The sequence below is a fragment of the Anser anser genome, assembly GCF_964211835.1.
Source record: "Anser anser genome assembly, chromosome: Z".
NCBI lineage: Eukaryota > Metazoa > Chordata > Aves > Anseriformes > Anatidae > Anser > Anser anser.
Window position 1 is genome coordinate 37022146 of NC_139723.1, and position 21543 is coordinate 37043688.

Below are 21543 nucleotides of genomic sequence, written 5' to 3' on the forward strand. Positions count from 1 at the left end.
CAGTATGGTAGGCATATCCAAAGTACACCACCTCTTAAAACAGAATTAGTATAGCTGCACTGGAATGGCAACTGTCTTGGTGTTTCCTTTGCCCATGTTAACTCATTTAATCCTCTAGAAATTTTATAAATGAGAACTGCTGGTGAAAGGAAACAGATCAAAACCTAACAATGTTTAAAATCATATAACATAGTATAACTAAGATGTCTTTATTTACGCTTGATGCCCCCATCTCTTAAAGGGCTTCTAAAAAAAGGGCACTGAAGTGTCATTTCATTCATGGAACAGGACTTACTTAGTATCTTAATCTGATGATATTTCACGGGAAGCAGAGTCTTTGCACACTCCTATTAAAAACAAAAGCTGAATGTTCAGTGAATGTTTTTTGCATTTCATCATGAAATCAGGCAATAGAGAGATGTAAATTGTGCATCTGAGAGTTATAGTTCCTGCCACATAGACAAAAGGATTCCAGTTCTGCCAATCTCTGAAACTGAGGTTAAAACAAAACAAAACAAACAAAAAACATGTTTGTGCATCAGTCTAAGCCTCGGGAACTTCTCTTTTCTGTGCAGGCAGTCACTGAGGAACTAAAAATATTTCTTACACAGGGGAAAGGAAAAGAGTGCTTTAGTATCAGAGAGAGGCCTAGTAGTACTTCTGCAAGACAGAAATAAGGTAGGGTCAAACAGTTTTTCTTTCACTTTCTTATTAAACTTTTTTTTTTTCTTCTGAGAGGGAGGACTTGCTCTCTCACTTGGGACTCTACAGTTGCTACAGAGAATATACACAGAAAAGAGAGACATATGGAAAAGATGAGCAATAAAATGTGTTCTGAAGGAAATATGCATTTCTACAGAAATGATTTGTTTAGAATATATTTATTTATTACCATACTATAGTAGTATTGCCAATATTTAGAAAATGGGCAGATTTCTACTTCCCAATTTGTGCAAATCTGAGTCTTCCCAAAGTATTAAAATTAAAAAGGCTGTTTTCCAAATAAAAAGCTAAAAGGCTTTCCCAGGATCCCACACAAATCTTTATGGCTGAACTTTGGCCCTTCTCTCAACCTTATCTTCCCGAAAACTTCCCTAGACTGATCGCGCTTATATATCCTAATCACATGACAGTGGAAAAACGTAATGAAAGTAGAAGATACAATGAAAATTCCCTTTATGTCAGTATAAGCCAGAGATGATTATGCCAGAGAGAACTAAACTACAGTGAAATGTGCTTTTTAGTTTGTTTTTAGTTAAACAGGTACCACAAGCAGTTTTAATTCCGGTTTAGACTTAACTTAAACAAAGAACTGGTGACTTTCAGGAAAATGGAAATGCAGATAATATATGTTTGAACAAATAAAAAAAGTGTATTTTAAAGACTTTATAAACACCATCGATCATTTACAATAACTAACAAGCTATAGAAAACTATACAGAAGGATCAGCAAGTGAATGATAATTTTTGTATCTTGCTACCCTCATGTGCATCAAAACAGGCACCCTCCCTTCGAAGAGAGGCCAAAACTACCCATGTTTGATATATCTACTATCCATCTAATATGATTATACATTTGATTTCTACAGTGATGTTTTAGGTGGCTTTTACTTACCCACACAACCCACCCCGGTAGGATTCAGCTGGAAATCTGGAGGGCAATTACATTCATACCTCCCAGGAGTATTTACGCAGAGACCATTAACACAGTTAATGGGATCAGCACATTCATCAATATCTGAAATAGGAAGGCTATGTTTATAAATCCATTCACTTGATGGAAAAGAGGAATCATTTTACATTTTAAAGCAAAATGGGCAAGAAAATTTCAAATACAAGTTATTTCTACCTGAAAATGAAGCAAAGAGCTGCTAATAATTCATCAAACACTTAAGAATAACCATTGTACAGCTGCGTATATAAGAAGCATTTTTTAAATTTAATTCTTAAACTAAATCAAAAGCTTACAATGCTAAAAACTTGTTATTTGGTGGAGAAAGAATGCGCTTGCATAGTTGCTAGAGAATATAATGCATGTTGTGAACTCCTGTTTCAATTAACCCGATGCAATTAGAAAGGTATTTTAGCCTTGACATATTTCTGAACAGAAGAAATATACCTGTACAGTTTCCTCCGGTTCTATCTAGTTCATAGCCATCATCACAGATGCAATGAAACATTCCTGGTAGATTATTGCAGGTACCAAATACACATATATTTTGGAAGGAGCATTCATCGATATCTGAAGAAATATATTAAGAAAATTAGATACTGTTACCATATTAGTACTATAGTAGTGTTGTATTGCAAAGTGCAAATGTAGACACATGTAACTTCTGAGTGGAAGAAAATTAATAAAAGACAAAAAAAAAATAGGCAGGTACTGTCTTATAGCAAGATTCCTAAATTTCTAAAATAAAGCATCTGTGTAAAAGGCGAATTCAGCTCTAGCATGCCTTAGTGAGCTATTTTTAGCAGAGACAGGAAAGCAGACAGCATTGATACCGTTTTACTAAGCACAGCTAAATTTTCACTTGGAATTCTGGGTACAGAGCTCTGTTCAGGAGTGATGAGCTAAAACTAGAAGAGGTGTAAAAAAGGAATATTAAAATGATCAGAGTAACGAAAGATCTATGGTGAACTTGGCTTGCTTGCCTTAGTCGAAGCTTGAGAAGTGATATAATGCCTCTTTATAGGAACATATGAGAAAGGGTAACTTTGGAATGGTGGGGAATGGGGATAAATATTTAGGTGAAAAAGAAATTTAAGATAAATGCCTAGTATTCAATGGTTCTCAATTAATTTAAACTGGAAATTAAAGAAAGTTTTCTAAGTTGGACTATAGCCATGAAATGAACTCTGAATTGGGTCAGGAAGATAATCTGTGTTAAGATAAAGCTTTATAAAGTTGTGGAAGAGACTATCATTGAGAAGTTAACATACTAACATCTCAAGGAATTTCTGAAGAAATTGGGTGAAATATTACAATTATCACACTAAATAACAGGCTTTGGATTTTATCCCTTGATGGCAGAAATCAGCCAAGGAGTCACCCTATCACAGGACAAATTAATACATCAACTTAAAAAAACAAAACAAAACAAAAGAATTCCTCTACAGCATTCAGCATCCATACATTCTAGTTCTTGAACAGTGTAATTTAATCTATGCAATGCTTTCAGATTTCTGTTGGAATCACAATAATATACCAAGATTTTTGTCCAAAATTCTTCAATTTGTTTTTCAGCACACTACTGTGGACCAACTGAAAAGCCAAAATTGCATGACTTACTGTCTCTAGAATTAGAATATTTTGTTTATCAATATACTGATTGGGTGATATCTTTTTTTATTATTATTATTAGAACATTGGAACATTGGCATGATTATAAAATGGCTAACTGGGCTGCACTGAGAAATTTGCTAATTTAAACAATTGATAATACTTGGTAATTATAATAGCTCCGACCAGAACACTTGTGTAGCTAATTTTTCACAAGCTTCTGCCTGAAGTCTGATTCTTATATATACACATGAATATGTGAACATGCCAATAAAGTAAAATGCTTTGGAACATTAGTTAAAAAGAATTTATCTAATACCCAGTTTTCATATCAAACCGAAAAAGGATGTAAGAATACAACAAGGAACAGAAGCTCCATTGGATTAGAGAGAATCATTTCTTCTCTACTTCAGATGATCTGCTACAATACAGAGAGTGAAAGGATGATGATAAAAAAATCTTCAGGACACACTTCAAGGAGTATTACAAAGTTGTCAAGTATGGTTTATTAAAAATGAGGTCACTCAATGCAGTTTATATTTCCTAAGCACATTAAATAAAATAGAGATGAATGCAGTTTTTTTCCAGACACTATTCACTAGTGACAAGACTAAGAGAAATAGTAACAAAAAAAAATACCAACACAAAATTGCCAATCCAAACTGCTGAGATTTCTGGGCCACAGCCAGGAAAACTTCATAAAGAGATGACAGCTACCTTCAACGTAATTAAAACTGTAAAATAATCCTTGGTTGAAGAAATTAGTTTTATATGTGAAGCATGTGTTACGTATTCTGCTTCCAGGTTGAGGTCCTTCCAGCAGTTCTCGTGGTTTGCTTTATGGCAGCCAATCCAAACTCAGAAAAAGAACTTGAAGTACCGGTAGCTTACCTTGGCATGACTTGCTGTCCGAGGAGGGAGTGAATCCCATCTCACACTCACAACGGTATGCACCAGGGACATTCAAACACTGTCCGTTTTCACACAGATTAACATTTTCTGCACACTCATCAACATCTGTGGGAGACAGAAATTTGCTAGAAACCATGTTTCGAAATACAAATAATTTTATCCTACCACTCAGTGTTGCAGAGTTTTGTTGATATAGAACAACATGTTTACACCTGAAGATGAACCATATTGAAAGAATGCAGAAAGGCAAATCTAATGTCATTTCCAAAATGACTCCTTCTACCCTGCTAAGATTCGTACTTTTTTTTTTTTTTTTAACAGAATTATTCTTTTTAATAATGCAAGGTTTTCAGATTCAGTACTGTTACTTCTAATAAATACATTGAATGCTTTGCTTACAAAGTCAAAGCTTTACTTTCTGTAATATACACATCATATATTTCTGTTATATATATTATATATATATACATATGTTATATATATATCCTATTATATATATATAAGGATATATAATAGCAAGTCGTTGGGGCCGGATGGGATCCACGCGAGGGTACTGAGAGAACTGGCGAAAAAACTGGCCAAGAAACTTTCCATCATTTATCAGCAGTCCTGGCTATCAGGGGAGGTCCCAGTCGACTGGCAGCTAGCAAACGTGATGCCCATCTACAAGAAGGGCCGGAAGGTAGACCCAGAAAACTATAGGCCTGTTAGTTTGACCTCAGTGCCAGGGAAGCTCATGGAGCAGATTATCTTGAGTGTCATCACACGGCACTTGCAGGGCAAGCAGGCGATCAGGCCCAGTCAGCATGGGTTTATGAAAGGCAGGTCCTGCTTGACGAACGCGATCTCCTTCTATGACAAAGTGACGCGCTTGGTGGATGAGGGAAAGGCTGTGGATGTGGTCTACCTTGACTTCAGTAAGGCTTTTGACACCGTTTCCCACAGCATTCTCCTCAAGAAAATGGCTGCTTATGGCTTGGACTGGCATACGCTTTGTTGGGTTAGAAACTGGCTGGGTAGCCGGACCTAAAGAGTTGTGGTGAATGGAGTCAAATCCAGTTGGAGGCCGGTTACTAGTGGAGTCCCCCAGGGCTCAGTACTAGGGCCAGTTCTCTTTAACATCTTTATCAGTGATCTGGATGAGGGGATCGAGTGCACTTTCAGTAAGTTTGCAGACAACACCAAGTTAGGTAGGTGCATGTGTCGATCTGCTTGAGGGTAGGAAGGCTCTGAAGGAGGATCTGGATAGGCTGGACCGATGGGCTGAGGCCAACTGTATGAAGTTCAACAAGGCCAAGTGCCGGGCCCTGCACTTGGGGCACAACAACCCCAAGCAGCGCTACAGGCTGGGAGAGGAGTGGTTAGAAATCTGCCTGGCAGAGAAGGACCTGGGAGTACTGGTTGATAGTCGGCTGAATATGAGCCAGCAGTGTGCTCAGGTGGCCAAGAAGGCCAACAGCATCCTGGCTTGTATAAGAACCAGTGTGGCCAGGAGGGCTAGGGAAGTGATTGTCCCCCTGTACTCAGCTCTGGTGAGGCCGCACCTCGAGTACTGTGTTAAGTTTTGGGCCCCTTGCTACAAGAAGGACATTGAGGTGCTCAAGCGAGTCCAGAGAAGCACAACAAAGCTGGTGAGGGGTCTGGAGAACAAGTCTTACGAGGAGCGGCTGAGGGAGCTGGGGCTGTTCAGCCTGGAGAAGAGAAGGCTCAGGGGTGACCTTATCGCTCTCTACAGGTACCTTAAAGGAGGCTGTAGAGAGGTAGGGGTTGGTCTATTCTCCCACGTGCCTGATGACAGGATGAGAGGGAATGGGCTAAAGTTGCGCCAGGGGAGGTTTAGGTTGGTTATTAGGAAGAACTTCTTTACTGAAAGAGTTGTTAGACATTGGAACAGGCTGCCCAGGGAAGTGGTTGAGTCACCATCCCTGGAGGTCTTTAAAAGACATTTAGATGCAGAGCTTAGTGATATGGTTTAGTGGTTTAGTGAAGGACTTGTTAGTGTTATGTCAGAGGTTGAACTAGGTGATCTTGGAGGTCTCTTCCAACCTAGATGATTCTGTGATTCTGTGATATTGCTCTGTTAGTCTGACATGAAACATTTTTTCTAAGTGTTACTTTGAACATTGGTCCTTTCAAACAACATGGTTCATTTTCATTTTTCTAAGATTTTTGATAGCTCTTAAAAAAGAGCAAAAATTTAAATTAAATTAAATTTTAAATTGACAAATCTAACGCATACTTCATTAACAATAGGGATTAAAATTCATGTTCATGAACCACAAACTTGAAACACATAAATAAGCAAAATCTGAAGATCCTACTTCTGAGATCAAAAACTAATATTAATAAGTCTTCTGACTTATTCTTATATTAAGTTTTAATAATATTTAAGGTGTAAATTGATTTTGGTTAGTTAGCTAATAGTGAATGCATTCACATTACTTTCTTTGTATTTTACTATGCTTAGGATGCATTCCTTCAAACCTCAGAAATTGCTGACCACATAGAGAACAAATAAGTACTGTAGAACAGAGACATTGTTGCATTTCCACTACTTAAGTGATAAAAAGCACAGTAACTCAATGCTCATACATTTATGTTTTATATAAAATCCTTACACTTTATATAATCTTTTACACTTTGAGCTATTTTAAAACACTTTCTGTGTGGTAAATGATGTTCAAAAAAGCTTAAATGCAGAGATAGTGGGCAACATTTTTCAATTGCAACTTGTTTTTATTTAAAAGAAAATCATTAAAAATAATGATTTAATCATTAATGATTACATCCCATTCAGTCCTCTTTCCCCTAGCGATGGCAAAATAAAAGATCTCTTCCCTGTCAGAGGCAGACCCAGTCAACAGGGCAGGGTCGACGACAGCTGAATCCTTGTCCTCTTGAAACTGCGCGTGTACATTCAAAAAAGTTGGAGCAAAAAGGAAAAGGAGAAAGGAGCAGACAGGAGCTTCACCCAACAACTGGTCTCACTGCATCCAGTTTGGCATGCAAATCTAAGGGTCGACTGTCTTTGTTAACATTTCTTCAGGAGATGGGTCTTAATAGACACTTTTACATTTATTCTCTTGCACTTTGGGCTTAGGTCTAAATTTGGAACTCTTCCATGAAACAGAAACCATCAGTGACAAATCAGCTTTCACAGAAACTTCTTACCAGAACAAGTAAATCCATCCCCTGTGAATCCCTCTGCACATGCACAGCGGTATGACCCTGGGGTGTTTACACACTGGGCATTCACGCTGCACTGGTGTGTCCCATTGGAGCATTCATCAAGATCTATACATCAGGGACAAAAGAGCATAAGCAGTAATACAGCAGGTAGTGTACTTTGCTTGCAATTAACTGCCAAACTAAACAAGCATACAACATCCACAGAATGGATGGAATTCAGCTGATTCATTAGAGTAAATGTTGATATCATTACCTAAATGTTAATATCCTCATAAAGAGCTTGGAACCAAAGTGTGTTGTGTTAATATCCTCATAAAGAGCTTGGAATCAAAGTGTGTTGAAAATAACAGAACAAAGAGATATGGTGAGGTGAAAATCTAACACACATCTGATGAGCCTTCTCAATTAACAGAACATAAAAGCAGCCTAACGCTATGAAAATCAATGCAGGCTTTATTTCTAACTTGGATGCCAATTTGGATTTAAAAATAACACAAGCCAAACTAAACCAAACCAAACCAACAACAAAAACAGAAGACTCTCCTGCCGCTAAATGGCAATTGCAGCTTGATTTGATGGAAATGGCCATTCGAGTGCATGATGTGAGTCAGTATCAGGTGCCGCACTGTGACAGGTGCTATGTGGTACCTGATGGTCCTTTTCACACTCTGCCTTGCCCATCAGCAGACATCTGTATAAGGGACTCCTGGAAGAACATTCTGTACCCAGGACCTATTTTAACAATATGGGTTCTACCACATCTTTTTGTTTAAGTCCTTTCAAACAGGATGTCTTATTTGCTTAGCAGAACCTCACCTATTTTTAATTAAATGATAACTATAAAGACCAGGGAGCCTTCTTTTTTTTTTTTTTTCTTTTTTTTTTTTTTTTCTCAGACATAGCTTTAAAATCTTACAAAATCTGGCTTGCAGTAAAATGTCATAGTACAGGTATTTTTTCTTTCACATATTATACCAATAAAGCCTAATTTTTAAGTGAATCTCATCTTCCACAGATCCAAAAATGTTATGCAAAAAAGGTAAATATTACAATCTCTTTTACACACCAAAATTAAAACAAAGGCAAGGACACATAATGTGACTGTAGCAGCCCAGCAAATGTAGAATCAAGTTTCCCATACTTCAGGTCCAACGTGTTTTATATTAGGCCTATTAACTAGAAACACTACAGGATTATTTTTTTTTTTTTTCCCAGAAAATTGGTATTGAGTAACAGAAATAATATCTAATGGCAGGAAATCTCAAAACAAACTCCACCATATTTTTGACTGAATTTTGTATTTTGTCCATTCTAGCAGTTGTATATAAACTTTGCAAAATACATATTTAACACAGTAGGATGTTACACAGAGAGGCTCCTGAGACAAAACCTTTTTTTTTTTTCCCCAAAAAAAAACAAACTCCCAAAACACAAGAATCTTGTATACTCATCTATCCACAGAGTACAGCAAATAGAGGAATAATACTTTTGTTTCTAATGGAGTAATCACAGTCATATTGCATGTTTTGTTGAAAAAAGAGAAAAGATAAAAAAGAAAACTAAAAAAAAAAGAAAAATAGAGAGAGAAAAACTTTATTTTTCTATATACTTACCAATACATTTAATGCCATTCCCGACCCATCCCTCTCTGCAACTACATTTAAAACTTCCTGGTACATTGACACATGAGGCATGCATGTCACAGTTGTGAGCACCAATTTCACACTCATCCACATCTAGAAGCACAAAATAAACTATTAGTATTTACATCAGGAGAACCAGAATATTACAAATGATTTTCCCCTTGGATTTTACTCATTTCCATTGTGTAGTTTTGCAATCCCTTAAAAACAAAAAGTTCAAAACCATATAATAATTCAAGCAAGTGACATTACTTTATAAATTAATGATAATTATACTTGCATTTTCAATTGTACTTTCATTATGTTTTCATAACATTCTTTGTTAGTAAACATGGTAAAATTAGTTTGATTTCCTACAGTTGCTTTTCAGTGTGAAATTAAAGCTGTCTTACAGACAAGTATGCCGATATGCCTAAAAAGGGTCGACACCCTTGATTGTGTGGGCACATTTCAGTTATAGAAATGACTTGTCCAAGATTTTTGAAACTATAAAACAAATTCTTAAATATGAAATTACAGGAGGAATTCCATCAACCTTCCAAGAAGAGTCATCTTGGATGACCTTAGCTTCCCCCTAGAAGAAGAAGAAGAACAGAGTAGACCCAGCCTGCAGAAGGAAACATGCCAATTAGCATGGGAATTTGTACAGTTTGAAACTGAATTACTATGATTCTTTAAAATTTGTTAGCATGGATTGAAGGAAGGCATATACTTTTCTTCTTACACCATCACTATTTTTTTCCTTCTTTTTTTCTATTTTTTTTCCCTTTTGACCTTTTCTTAGACTCCTGGGTCATTTCTCACAGCTGTAGTTGACAGATGAGTTCATACTTTCAGTATGCATGACAAATGGGTACAGATTAAATACTTCTACCACAGATGCAGCCATACCTAGCCAGGCTCTATTTGGTACTAGATATTCCTCCAGTCTATAGCAGAAAAAGTTTTGCCTTTAAAACCGCAGTCACGTATGAGGTCTCTTATATCATATTGATATTGGTCAAAGAGCAAACCTTTTCAAATTCCTGAATACATGCTGATACATGTAATATAGGTAGACTCCTACATTTACTACATAATGGTAGAAATTACAGCCTCTCACTTGTGTGTGAACACTTGTGCATGAACACTTGTGCATTTATTTTACCTGAAAGCCAATCAAGATGTGTTACACACTGTAACACATATGCCAGAAATTTGCTTTACCTGTGCAACCGGTGGTTCCTTTCTTGACCGAATATCCTAGCTGGCAGTGACAAATGAATGAACCTTTAGTGTTTTCACACTCCCCAAACATACAGATGTTGGAATTCAAATCACATTCATTTACATCTGTAAATGCACATAAATTCATTATTACTTAAAAATTACTAACAACATCTAACAACACCTAACAGCATACTTTGTCTTTTTGGAATATTGTTGTTGAGGTGAAAATACCAGAAGCACATGAGGAGGAGCCATTTGACTCCCTCAAGGGTGGAGAGGCCTTGCAGAGAGATCTTGACAAATTAGAGAGCTGGGCCATCACCAACCCACATGAAGTTTAACAAGAGCAAGTGCTGGATTCTGCACCCGGGAAGGGGCAGCCCTGGGTGTACATACAGACTGAGGGACGAGAGGCTGGAGAGCAGCCCAGGGGAAAGGTACCTGGGGGTTCTGGTCAATGGCAAGTAGAATATGAGTTAACAGTGGGCCATGGCAGCCAAATGGGCCAACTGTATTCTGAGATGCATCAAGCACAGCACAGCTAGCCAGTTGAGGGAAGGGATTGTCCCGCTCTGCTCTGCACCGGTGCAGCCTCACCTTGAGCACTGTGTGCTGTTGTGTGCACCACAATATAAGAAAAATATAAAACTTTTAGGGAGCATTCAAAGGAGAGTGACAAAGATAGTGAAGAGTCTAGAGGGAAAGACATCTGAGGAGTGGCTGAAGTCCCTTGGTTTGCTCAGACCAGAGCAGAGCAGGCTGAGGGGAGGCCTCATGGCGGCCTGCAGCTCCCTCACGAGGGGAGCGGAGGGGCAGGCGCTGAGCTCTGCTCTCTGGGGACAGAAACAGGACCTGAGGGAACGGCATGGAGCTGGGACAGGGGAGGGTCAGGCTGGGTGTTAGGGAAAGGTTCTGCACCCAGAGGGGGGTCAGGCACTGGATTAGGCTTCCCAAGGAAGTGGTCACAGCACTGAGCCTGCCAGAGTTCAGGAAGCATTTGGACAATGCTCTCAGATGTGTGGTTTGATTTTTGGGTGGTCCTGTGCAGAGTCATGAGTTGGACTTGATGATCCTTGTCCATTCCAACTAGAGATATTCTATGATTCTATGACACCTTTATTCATCACTACATATGATTAGTTTCTTCTCAGTGTGCACACGTATAAAATGAGTAATGAAAGGTTTATTTGACAGATGTTCACAAAATATAATTTTATTAATATAGCCCAAACCACCTTAAAGTATAGTGTATACAAAACATTAAATGTAAAAGGTTAGGGTTTTGTATAAACAGTAGAACTAACTAAACAAGTTAGTTTAATCTGAAGAAATATTTTTATTTTGATTTCCTTCATAATCACTCATAGTAATTTAATGTAGTTGAGAGGATAAACTAAAACATTTACAAGAGACAGAAGAAAATGCTGGGGCACCCAAACATTCTCTTCTCTATAGTGATGTTTTAGGCAAATCCTACTATTACAATTATATCAATCCTATTTTTGGAATTACAGGAGTTTATTTATGCATATGGACTTTTCAAATTTTCTGCTACACTTCCTATCATTTATACTGTAGCAAGAAAGATCAATAGATCTTTTGTTTTTTTTAAAATTACATACATAGTTCTATAACCTGCCTTCAAGTATTCATTATCCCTTCAAAGACTCCAAAGCATTAGCTGTACAACTTTTAGACTCTCATTACCTTTGGTTTGTAGAGCTACTTACCAATGCAAGTTTTCATGTCCATAGACGCCATAAATCCATCATAACAGAGACAGCGATACTCCCCTGGAATATTAGTACATTGCCCACCATCACAGATATCTGGATTGTTTTCACATTCATCAATATCTGAAATAAAAGCAGAAAATAACTCTGTCACACTGGTACAGACTGGCTAACAGAATACCATATTCAGATTGGCTGAAAGGCACCATGCTGGAACTTTCAATCTATTTTTAATGAAAACCCATAAAGATATTAAAAACTACCTGCACATGTCCTGACATCTGGCATTAGAGCATAGCCATCACTGCAGCTACATTCGTAGCTGCCTTCTGAGTTAGTGCAGTGGGTGTCGCAGCCTCCATTCATTATCATACATTCATCAATATCTGGGGAAGCAACATAAGTTACAGTAAGTCTACTTTTATAAGGAGAAGTCACCTTCTCTTGTCATTTTACTTAAGAGATGAAGCAGTTTGCTGGTGATGATCTTGAGTTTTCATTCTCACACTACACTCTCTTGATTTAGATTTTGTTCAGCCTTCCTTCCCTCTTTCAACTGCATTTTCATCTATGGGAGCAAGTGACTACTTTTAAGTTATTTATATTCACATATATTATTAAGGATATAGGTTTAAAAAAAAGTGCAAAAGACAACAGGTGGAAAGAAAAAGAAAGAAAAGCCCTAAGAAACTGAAGTTTAACGTAAGCTTGACATGCAGCACAAATTTATGTTTTTGCAAAAAATAAGCAAAAGCAACAACAACAACAAAATCTCAGTCCCTCTGCTCTCATTGCCAATGTGTTGAAAAATACATAGTTCAGTATTACTACAAGTGTAGGATTTTTAGAAATTTATACAGTAAGTGGAAGAAAAACTTGGGCTGTTCTTGCTCAATTAAGAAACTTAGCAATATTTTCTCATTGTTTCACACTCAAGCTTGTGATTTTAATGGAGTAGCACCATAAGAGTATTATTTTCCCAAAGCATTCTTCAGAGTTCAGTACAGCAATGGTATTACACTTTCTTAATACTCTTCAGGTGAAATGTCCACAATAGTTCATGATATACTTAATAGCAAAAAATGAGAAGATGGCTCTGCATGAAATAGAAGTAAAGCCATATGAAACAATACACGCTTAAGTATGAATACATAGGTTAAGGAATAGAGCACTTGCCTACGCAGCCTTGTCTGTCGGAAGTGGCCTGGTATCCAGAGTTACAGGAACACTGGTATGTTCCAATCATGTTCACACATTTGCCATTTCTGCAGAGATTGTCGCTTAGTGAGCATTCATTTACATCTGGAAAAGAATCATTTATATCAATTACTTCTTAGTCAGAGAAAGGGGGTAAGGAATACATTTTAAACCACTGGATTTCAGACACTTTCAGTTTCTGGCTCTTAATACATTCCCGTTCAAGGTATGGACCCTAAATAGTATGTCTGAAACAGTGACCAAATGTTTATTTTCTTCGTTTTGTTCTGTGAACATTAACTGTAGCAGACCCCCTCATAAAGTCCATGGTACTCCAATCTGCTGGTTTAAGCCAACTCTTGCAGTGACTATTCATCAAACACAGAAGACAAAAAGGTAATATGATTTATGGCTTTTTCATTTTTATTTTTCTTTTACTGCTTCAGTATTGAATTATGTGCAAAAAGGAGAACTGCATTTCACTGTGGGACAGAAACACTTCTTTGTGATTGTAGGAATGAAGTTCACTTTATGCTTTTACGCCTCTTAATTGAAAATGGCCAACATGAGTGGTACAGTCCTTTGAGCTGCTTAATAACCCCTAGAGTCCTGCTAAAAAACTCCTCTTTGAAGCCAAAAGTGCTGAGGGCACTGGAGATTTTACAGGATCTGCTATAAGGATTTAATTTGAAGGTATTTATTTTATTTGAAGGTATTCAAAGAAGGAACATGAATTTGTTTGAGATATTCCTAAGGCCACATCCTTGCCAGTGACAAAAAGTTTTCATAGCAGAAATGACTGCTCTTCATAGAGAGGTGAAGACTGCTATCCTTAGTTGAAACTCACCAATGCATTCCTCATGTGATGGTGACAGCTCATGTCCCACAGGACAGTCACACTGAAAACTCCCTTCTGTGTTCACACAAGTGCCACCTCTACACAGCAGAGGATTGCGTTCACATTCATCAATATCTGAAAAGAAACCATGGCAAGAAAGTATAAAATCATTACTAAGGAGCAACAAAGGGAAAAGCAGTTCTCAGCGCCTGGAAGTGACAAAATCTGAAGGTTACAAATAAAAAGAAGTTTTCATTGAAGCAGTGCTCCTCCTTTCCTCATTCTATGTAACAGTGCAAAAAAAAAGTCCTTTAAGTTACTGAACTCTAAAATAAGTTGGGCTTTTTTTTTTTTTTCCAAGAAAATAAGATAAATGTATCATTCAAAATTAAGTACTCTAAGAGAAACCTGAAACAAGAAAAGACAGAATCTGTTTGGATGGTCATCATTTTGAACAATGTATTAACATTCTGTTGCAATTTTCAAAAAAGTTTTCTACTAAATTTAACCAGACACCCATTTTAGGCATGTACTGAAATTACTGTACATGGATTGCAGTTAATGGGGACATGCATGTAAACTTGTAACTAAAAGGATAGTAAAGTAAAGACAACATAAAATGTTTTTATAGATACATTAACACGAAAAGGAGGACTAAGGAGAATCTCCATCCTTTACTGGATGCGGGGGGAAACTTAGTGACGAGAAATGAGGAAAAGGCTGAGGTGCTTAATGCCTTCTTTGCCTCAGTCTTTAGCGGCAAGACCAGTTGTTCTCTAGATACCCAGTACCAGCTGGTGGAAGAGGATGTGGAGCAGGACGTGGCCCTCACAATCCACGAGGAAAAGGTTGGTGACCTGCTACAGCACTTAGATGTACGCAAGTCGATGGGGCCGGATGGGATCCATGCGAGGGTACTGAGAGAACTGGCCGAAGTGCTGGCCAAGAAACTTTCCATCATTTATCAGCAGTCCTGGCTATCAGGGGAGGTCCCAGTCGACTGGCAGCTAGCAAACGTGACGCCCATCTACAAGAAGGGCCGGAAGGTAGACCCAGAAAACTATAGGCCTGTTAGTTTGACCTCAGTGCCAGGGAAGCTCATGGAGCAGATTATCTTGAGTGTCATCACGTGGCACTTGCATGGCAAGCAGGCGATCAGGCCCAGTCAGCATGGGTTTATGAAAGGCAGGTCCTGCTTGACGAACGCGATCTCCTTCTATGACAAAGTGACGCGCTTGGTGGATGAGGGAAAGGCTGTGGATGTGGTCTACCTTGACTTCAGTAAGGCTTTTGACACCGTTTCCCACAGCATTCTCCTCAAGAAAATGGCTGCTCATGGCTTGGACTGGCATACGCTTTGTTGGGTTAGAAACTGGCTGGGTAGCCGGACCTAAAGAGTTGTGGTGAATGGAGTTAAATCCAGTTGGAGGCCGGTCACTAGTGGAGTCCCCCAGGGCTCAGTACTAGGGCCAGTTCTCTTTAACATCTTTATCAGTGATCTGGATGAGGGGATCGAGTGCACTTTCAGTAAGTTTGCAGACAACACCAAGTTAGGTAGGTGCATGTGTCGATCTGCTTGAGGGTAGGAAGGCTCTGCAGGAGGATCTGGATAGGCAGGACCGATGGGCTGAGGCCAACTGTATGAAGTTCAACAAGGCCAAGTGCCGGGCCCTGCACTTGGGGCACAACAACCCCAAGCAGCGCTACAGGCTGGGAGAGGAGTGGTTAGAAATCTGCCTGGCAGAGAAGGACCTGGGAGTACTGGTTGATAGTTGGCTGAATACGAGCCAGCAGTGTGCTCAGGTGGCCAAGAAGGCCAACAGCATCCTGGCTTGTATAAGAAACAGTGTGGCCAGGAGGGCTAGGGAAGTGATTGTCCCCCTGTACTCAGCTCTGGTGAGGCCGCACTTCGAGTACTGTGTTAAGTTTTGGGCCCCTCGCTACAAGAAGGACATTGAGGTGCTCAAGCGAGTCCAGAGAAGCACAACAAAGCTGGTGAGGGGTCTGGAGAACAAGTCTTACGAGGAGCGGCTGAGGGAGCTGGGGCTGTTCAGCCTGGAGAAGAGAAGGCTCAGGGGTGACCTTATCGCTCTCTACAGGTACCTTAAAGGAGGCTGTAGAGAGGAAGGGGTTGGTCTATTCTCCCACGTGCCTGATGACAGGATGAGAGGGAATGGGCTAAAGTTGCGCCAGGGGAGGTTTAGGTTGGTTATTAGGAAGAACTTCTTTACTGAAAGAGTTGTTAGACATTGGAACAGGCTGCCCAGGGAAGTGGTTGAGTCACCATCCCTGGAGGTCTTTAAAAGACATTTAGATGCAGAGCTTAGTGATATGGTTTAGTGGTTTAGTGAAGGACTTGTTAGTGTTATGTCAGAGGTTGGACTAGGTGATCTTGGAGGTCTCTTCCAACCTAGATGATTCTCTGATTGTAAAAGGATTGATAGCTTGCTAACTGCTGTGTATGTAGATATGTGGCTGAGAAATAGACATGTTACAACGTACAATGTAAAACTGAATATTTGACTCATGAATCTGAAAAAAACAGCTAATGCTATAGATATGGAAAGAAATATGAACAATGGACCTTCAAGGTGCAGGATGCACTCAGACTTTTGGTCTCCCAGGAAGCATGACTAGCTACCCTTGAAAAAAAAAGACTTTTATTCAAATAAATAGACTAGTGTTTTTATTTCATTCGCCTAAGAAATTAGCCAAGACATCATAGGGTTTAGCAGGTTATTCACATAAGGAGATAAACTGGCTGATGATAGAATCCAATTTCTCTTTTGATAGACTCTTGCTTGGCTAATTCTCAAAGCTCCAAAATGTTTTCATTCAGCATTCCTTCCTTTTCTTAGTTTCTGCAAAAGGCCTTCAAGAAGTCATTTCTCTTCTTATTTCCTCACTCTCTGTGTGTTTATCTGACATCTTGCATCCTTGCCTCTGACTTACAGAAACCAAACAGTATTCATTCTCTGCATTTGTAGAGAGTGTCTGTCTCTCCTGAAGGTTTCCACAGTTTAGCTTCCTTGTTATCTTTTTCCATGATTCAGGCAATGATATTTTGATGACTGTGGTTTCAAGCATCATAATGTACAGGAAATCAGTGAAAGGTGACAGGAGGCCTGCATGGAGGCCACAGAACCACATATTTGAGTTCAATCAAGGAGCACAGAATGCTCCTGACAGTACTCAAACATAAAAATGAAGCATAAAATACACAAAAGCAGGGATAGACAACCCAGGAGGAATACTGAAGCACTGTTTGAGTATGCAGGGATGCCACCAGGATGTGACCTTGGCAAGGGATGTAAAGGGCAACAAGAAAGTCTTTCACATGCAGAGCATCAGCAAAAGGAAGATGAGGGAAAATATGGGCCCAGTGCTGAATGGAACTGGTGACCTAGGATGCCTGGAAGAAGACAAGATATTCAATACTGTCTTTGCATAAATCTTCACTGGTAACATTTGCTTTCAGCAATTCGAGACCTAAAATCAGTGGAAAAGTCTGGAACAAGGAAGACTCACTCCTCAGTCACAGAGGTCAAGTTAAGGAACATTTAAACAATGGGGCCATGGAACCTCATGAATTGTACGCATGAGTGCAAAGGGAGCCGACTGATGTCACTGTGAGGCCACTACAGATCATCTTTGAAAGGTCATGGCAATTAGGTGACGATCTTTGGGATGGGAGGAAAGTGAATATTAATCTAGTCTTCAAAACGGGCAAGAAAGAGGATCCAGACCATTCAGCCTCACTTCCATCTCTGGGAAGGTGATAGAGCAAAGAATCCTGGAAGCCATTTTCAAACATATGAATTACATGAAAGTGGGTTAACAGAGATTCGAAGGGAAAATCAAAACTGACCAACCTGACAGTATTCTTCAATGAAATGTCTAGATCAGCAAATAAGAGAGCGGTGAATGCCTTTCATTTTGACTTTAGAAAGGCATTTGACACTGTATTCCCTAAGACCCTGGCAGACAAACTGATAAAGTATGATCTAGATGAGGGCACAGTGGAGTGGACTTAAAACTGGCTGAACTGCCATGTTCAAAGGGTTGTAATCAGCGTCACAAAGTCCAGCTAGACACTGGTTGCTAGTGGTATACCTCAGGGGTCAATAATGGGACAAATACTGTTAATCATCTTCGTTAATGATCTAGATGATGGGTCAGAATGCACCCTCGGCAAGTTGGCAGGTGACGGAAGAAAGACTGGTTAATGTACCAGATGGTTGTGCTGCCATTCAATTGGACCTTGCGAGGCTGGAGAAATAAGCAACTGGGAAACTCTCATCAACAAATAGTGATGCCCCTGGGGAGGAATAAACAGATGCAACAGCACAGGCTGGGGACTGACCAACTGGAAAGTAGGTTTGCAGAAAAGGACCTGGGGATCCCAGGGAACAAACTTAACATGATCCAGCAATGTGCCCTTTGCAGTGAAGGTCAACAGCATCCTGGGCTGCATTAGGAAGTGCACCACAAGCAGGTTGGAGGGGGGTGAACATCACCCTCAACACCGAAAAGACTACATCTGGAGTGCTACATTCAGTTCTGGGCTCCTCAGTACATGGACGTACTGGTTAAAGTCTCATTAAAGATCATAGAGAAGACCTAGAGGTTGAGGGTTCCGACATGCAAAGAAAAGCTTAGAGAGTGAACATGTGAACGTTAGCATGGGAAAAAGAAGGCTCAGGGGGTCTATCAATGTGTATAAATATCTTCTGGGGAAGGTAAAGAAGAAAGTCACCTTCTGAGTGGTGTCCAGTGACAAAATGAGAGACAAATGGGTACAAAACTGAAGCATGGGAAATTGTATTCAAACATGGAAAGGAATGTTTTTAGTGAGAGAAAGCTCTGGCACTTGAACAAGTCTCTGAGAGAGGCTGTACAATATCTGTCCTTGGAGATTTCCAGTATTGAACTGTGCATGGTCCTTGCTGTAGTTTATCCTGCACTGAGCACGGGTTGGACCGGATGACCTCCAGAGGTCTTCCAACCTCAATGAGAGGAACTGTGATTCTGTTTCAGCAGCCTTTGAATAGAGCTTAAACAATTTGTCCCTTTCAAAGACATATTTGCATAACAGAACTAAAAAAGTTAGGATTTAGTCAAAATAATAAAACTGAACATCTAAAATAAGGTTAAGAGTATTCTACCAAGATAAAGATTTCAGACTTTCCATTTCCATGGTGTATGCAGAAGTACTCCATAATGTCAACTCCAGATTTTTTTAAGGTGGCTAGTAACTTTTGGTGTCTCAGTACCTATTCTTATGACTTTAAACAATTTAAAAATATGTGGGGCTTTTTTTCACAAAGTGGTCTCAGAATTTCTTAAGTCCTAAAAGAATCAAGGAAACATGAATCACGTTGCCCTTGAAACTTCAGCGTTCTGTTCTTAGATGCATTAAATGTTTCAATACCTCATGAGCCACTGTTAAACTACATGAATAGTTCCTGACAATCTCAATTAGCTATACAGGAATGTGTGAATGTAATCAGCAAAAAGAATGTGCGAAGCTATATACGCAAATCAGTTATCTGTCCTATATATTGGACATCGATCATTTTTTTCAAGAAGTCACAATAATTATACATATGAAGTGTTCAGTGGAGTAGAACTAGTATAGTACAGAGTACAGCAAATGGAAGGTCTCCAGCTCATCCTGGCAACACTTACCCATACAGTTCTTCATCATCATAAACCCACTTTCATAACCATCAAAGCACTCGCACTCAAAGCTTCCAGGAGTGTTGACACAAGTTCCACTTCCACATAAGTCTGGGGAGATCCGGCATTCATCAATGTCTGTTTTACAGTAAATGGAAATGTAGAAAAATCAAAAAGAGTTTAAGGTAATCCTTGCTTTCACAGAAGTTAAGACTTGGACATTATAAATGAATTCTACAGAAATTATACGTAGTACATAAAGTGATAGAGAAATGAAATTGATTTTAATATTTAAAAGAATCGGATTATGTGAAAAAGTTTGTGGAAGATTCATAATGTAATGCCTTTAGAGCTCTCAACTGTAGATTAAACTATGTTAAAGTACATTTCTAAGGATGCTACTGTAATAAATTCTGAGTTATTATTATAGAGGTACCGTTTGACTCCATGCATACAGCGCTATTGATATTAAATTGCTTTTTATGAATACAATTCTCTAGTAATTCATAATTTTGTCATTAATTTTTTACATATTAAGAAAACATGAAGGATTCACAGGGAATAAAAAATAACAGAATATTTGAAACAATGAAGACACTAGTCCAAGGCAATAAGGCATAGAATTAGTGCTGTCATCTGAGAAGTCTGTGGAGCAAGGAACAAAAGAGCAGAGAAAGGCATCAACATGTCTGCAGTAAGGTGGTGAGCTGGACAATGAACTATTTCTTAAAGTGGCTCCAGAAAACAAAGCTAGTGCAAGCTTAACTGAAGAAACTGTAAGAAAAAAAAAAAAAAGATTTTAAACAGTTCTTTTTTTACTACATGAAAGAATCTCTTCTGCCTCTTGTTACTCCCAATGGCCAGTTTTCTACTGGGAGAAGATAGTTCATTTCTCGTGCACAGATGTGTGGAGGTGTGGGATGGTAATCCATGTGGTGGATCTGGGATGTCACTGAGTGCTTGGCTTTCTACAGGCTTTATAAAACATTTTGTTGCTAATTTAAAATTATAAAAGTCTTCTATTTAATAAAACCTGGGTCTCTGTGGCTTTTCTGTGGAACATTTTCATCAGGACAAAGTTTCAGTGAAAAACAGAACCCAAAGAAGCTTTCATAGTGAGAAGTTTTGTGACCAATTCTTGTTAGTTTAGAAATAAAGTTAGTTAAATGCATTTCTCATCAATGCAATCACTATAAAAACAAGGAAATCACCAGTTAGGGCAACATTAACATCCAGACCAACCTCAGTTAACATGCCTTACCACCCACACTTTGTATTAGTCAGACTCACTTATGGACTCCTGTGTGGTAAAACAAAACCTCCTTCATTTTCAGCTCAGAGCCACCCACAATGCAGGCATCCAGGTTCTCATAACCAGGAAACTATCACACTTATCTTCTATTTCAGTCTTTCCAGGCAGTAAATAAACTTTTAAATTAAATGCATGCCTCTTCTTGCGTTAATGCACTGATGTCAGAATTGCAAGGGTGCCTCTGTGTGTGCTTGGCTATCAAAGCTAAATGAAAATTAATTTGTAGTGGAGTCCCTCAGTTCATTTAGTAATAAAACATCCACAGAGTAAAGACTGTAAATTAAGTTAATCTATATGTTAAGAACTAGAAATTAGCTTCACTGGTGATTCTTCCAGATTTTTCAGATTGTACTGACAGAGCATGACTTGATCATCTTTAACACCAATTTAACAGATTCCTAATGTCCATTTACCAGAAGAATGTTCAATTTAATAGAGAATCACTTCCTGAAAGGGAAACAACACTGTTGACCACTCTGTACAAAGATTAAGCTCTTAGAAATTGAAGGAAATTAATTACATCGAGCTTCCAGATCACCAACATATGC

General features: G+C 38.8%; 1 protein-coding gene across 2 annotated transcripts in view; it reads right to left on the reverse strand.

The window, feature by feature from the left end:
* FBN2 (fibrillin 2) overlaps positions 1–21543 on the reverse strand; it is a 191639-nt gene that overhangs the window by 39695 nt on the left and 130401 nt on the right. For both annotated transcript variants that reach the window (XM_083819186.1, XM_083819185.1), the window contains 11 exons: positions 19693–19821; positions 14014–14139; positions 13146–13271; positions 12233–12355; positions 11967–12092; positions 10234–10359; positions 8998–9120; positions 7367–7489; positions 4175–4300; positions 2120–2242; positions 1616–1738 (listed from right to left, as the gene is read on the reverse strand). In XM_083819186.1, the coding sequence (XP_083675312.1) occupies positions 1616–1738; positions 2120–2242; positions 4175–4300; positions 7367–7489; positions 8998–9120; positions 10234–10359; positions 11967–12092; positions 12233–12355; positions 13146–13271; positions 14014–14139; positions 19693–19821 (1374 nt within the window). The remainder of the gene's footprint in view (positions 1–1615; positions 1739–2119; positions 2243–4174; positions 4301–7366; positions 7490–8997; positions 9121–10233; positions 10360–11966; positions 12093–12232; positions 12356–13145; positions 13272–14013; positions 14140–19692; positions 19822–21543) is intronic.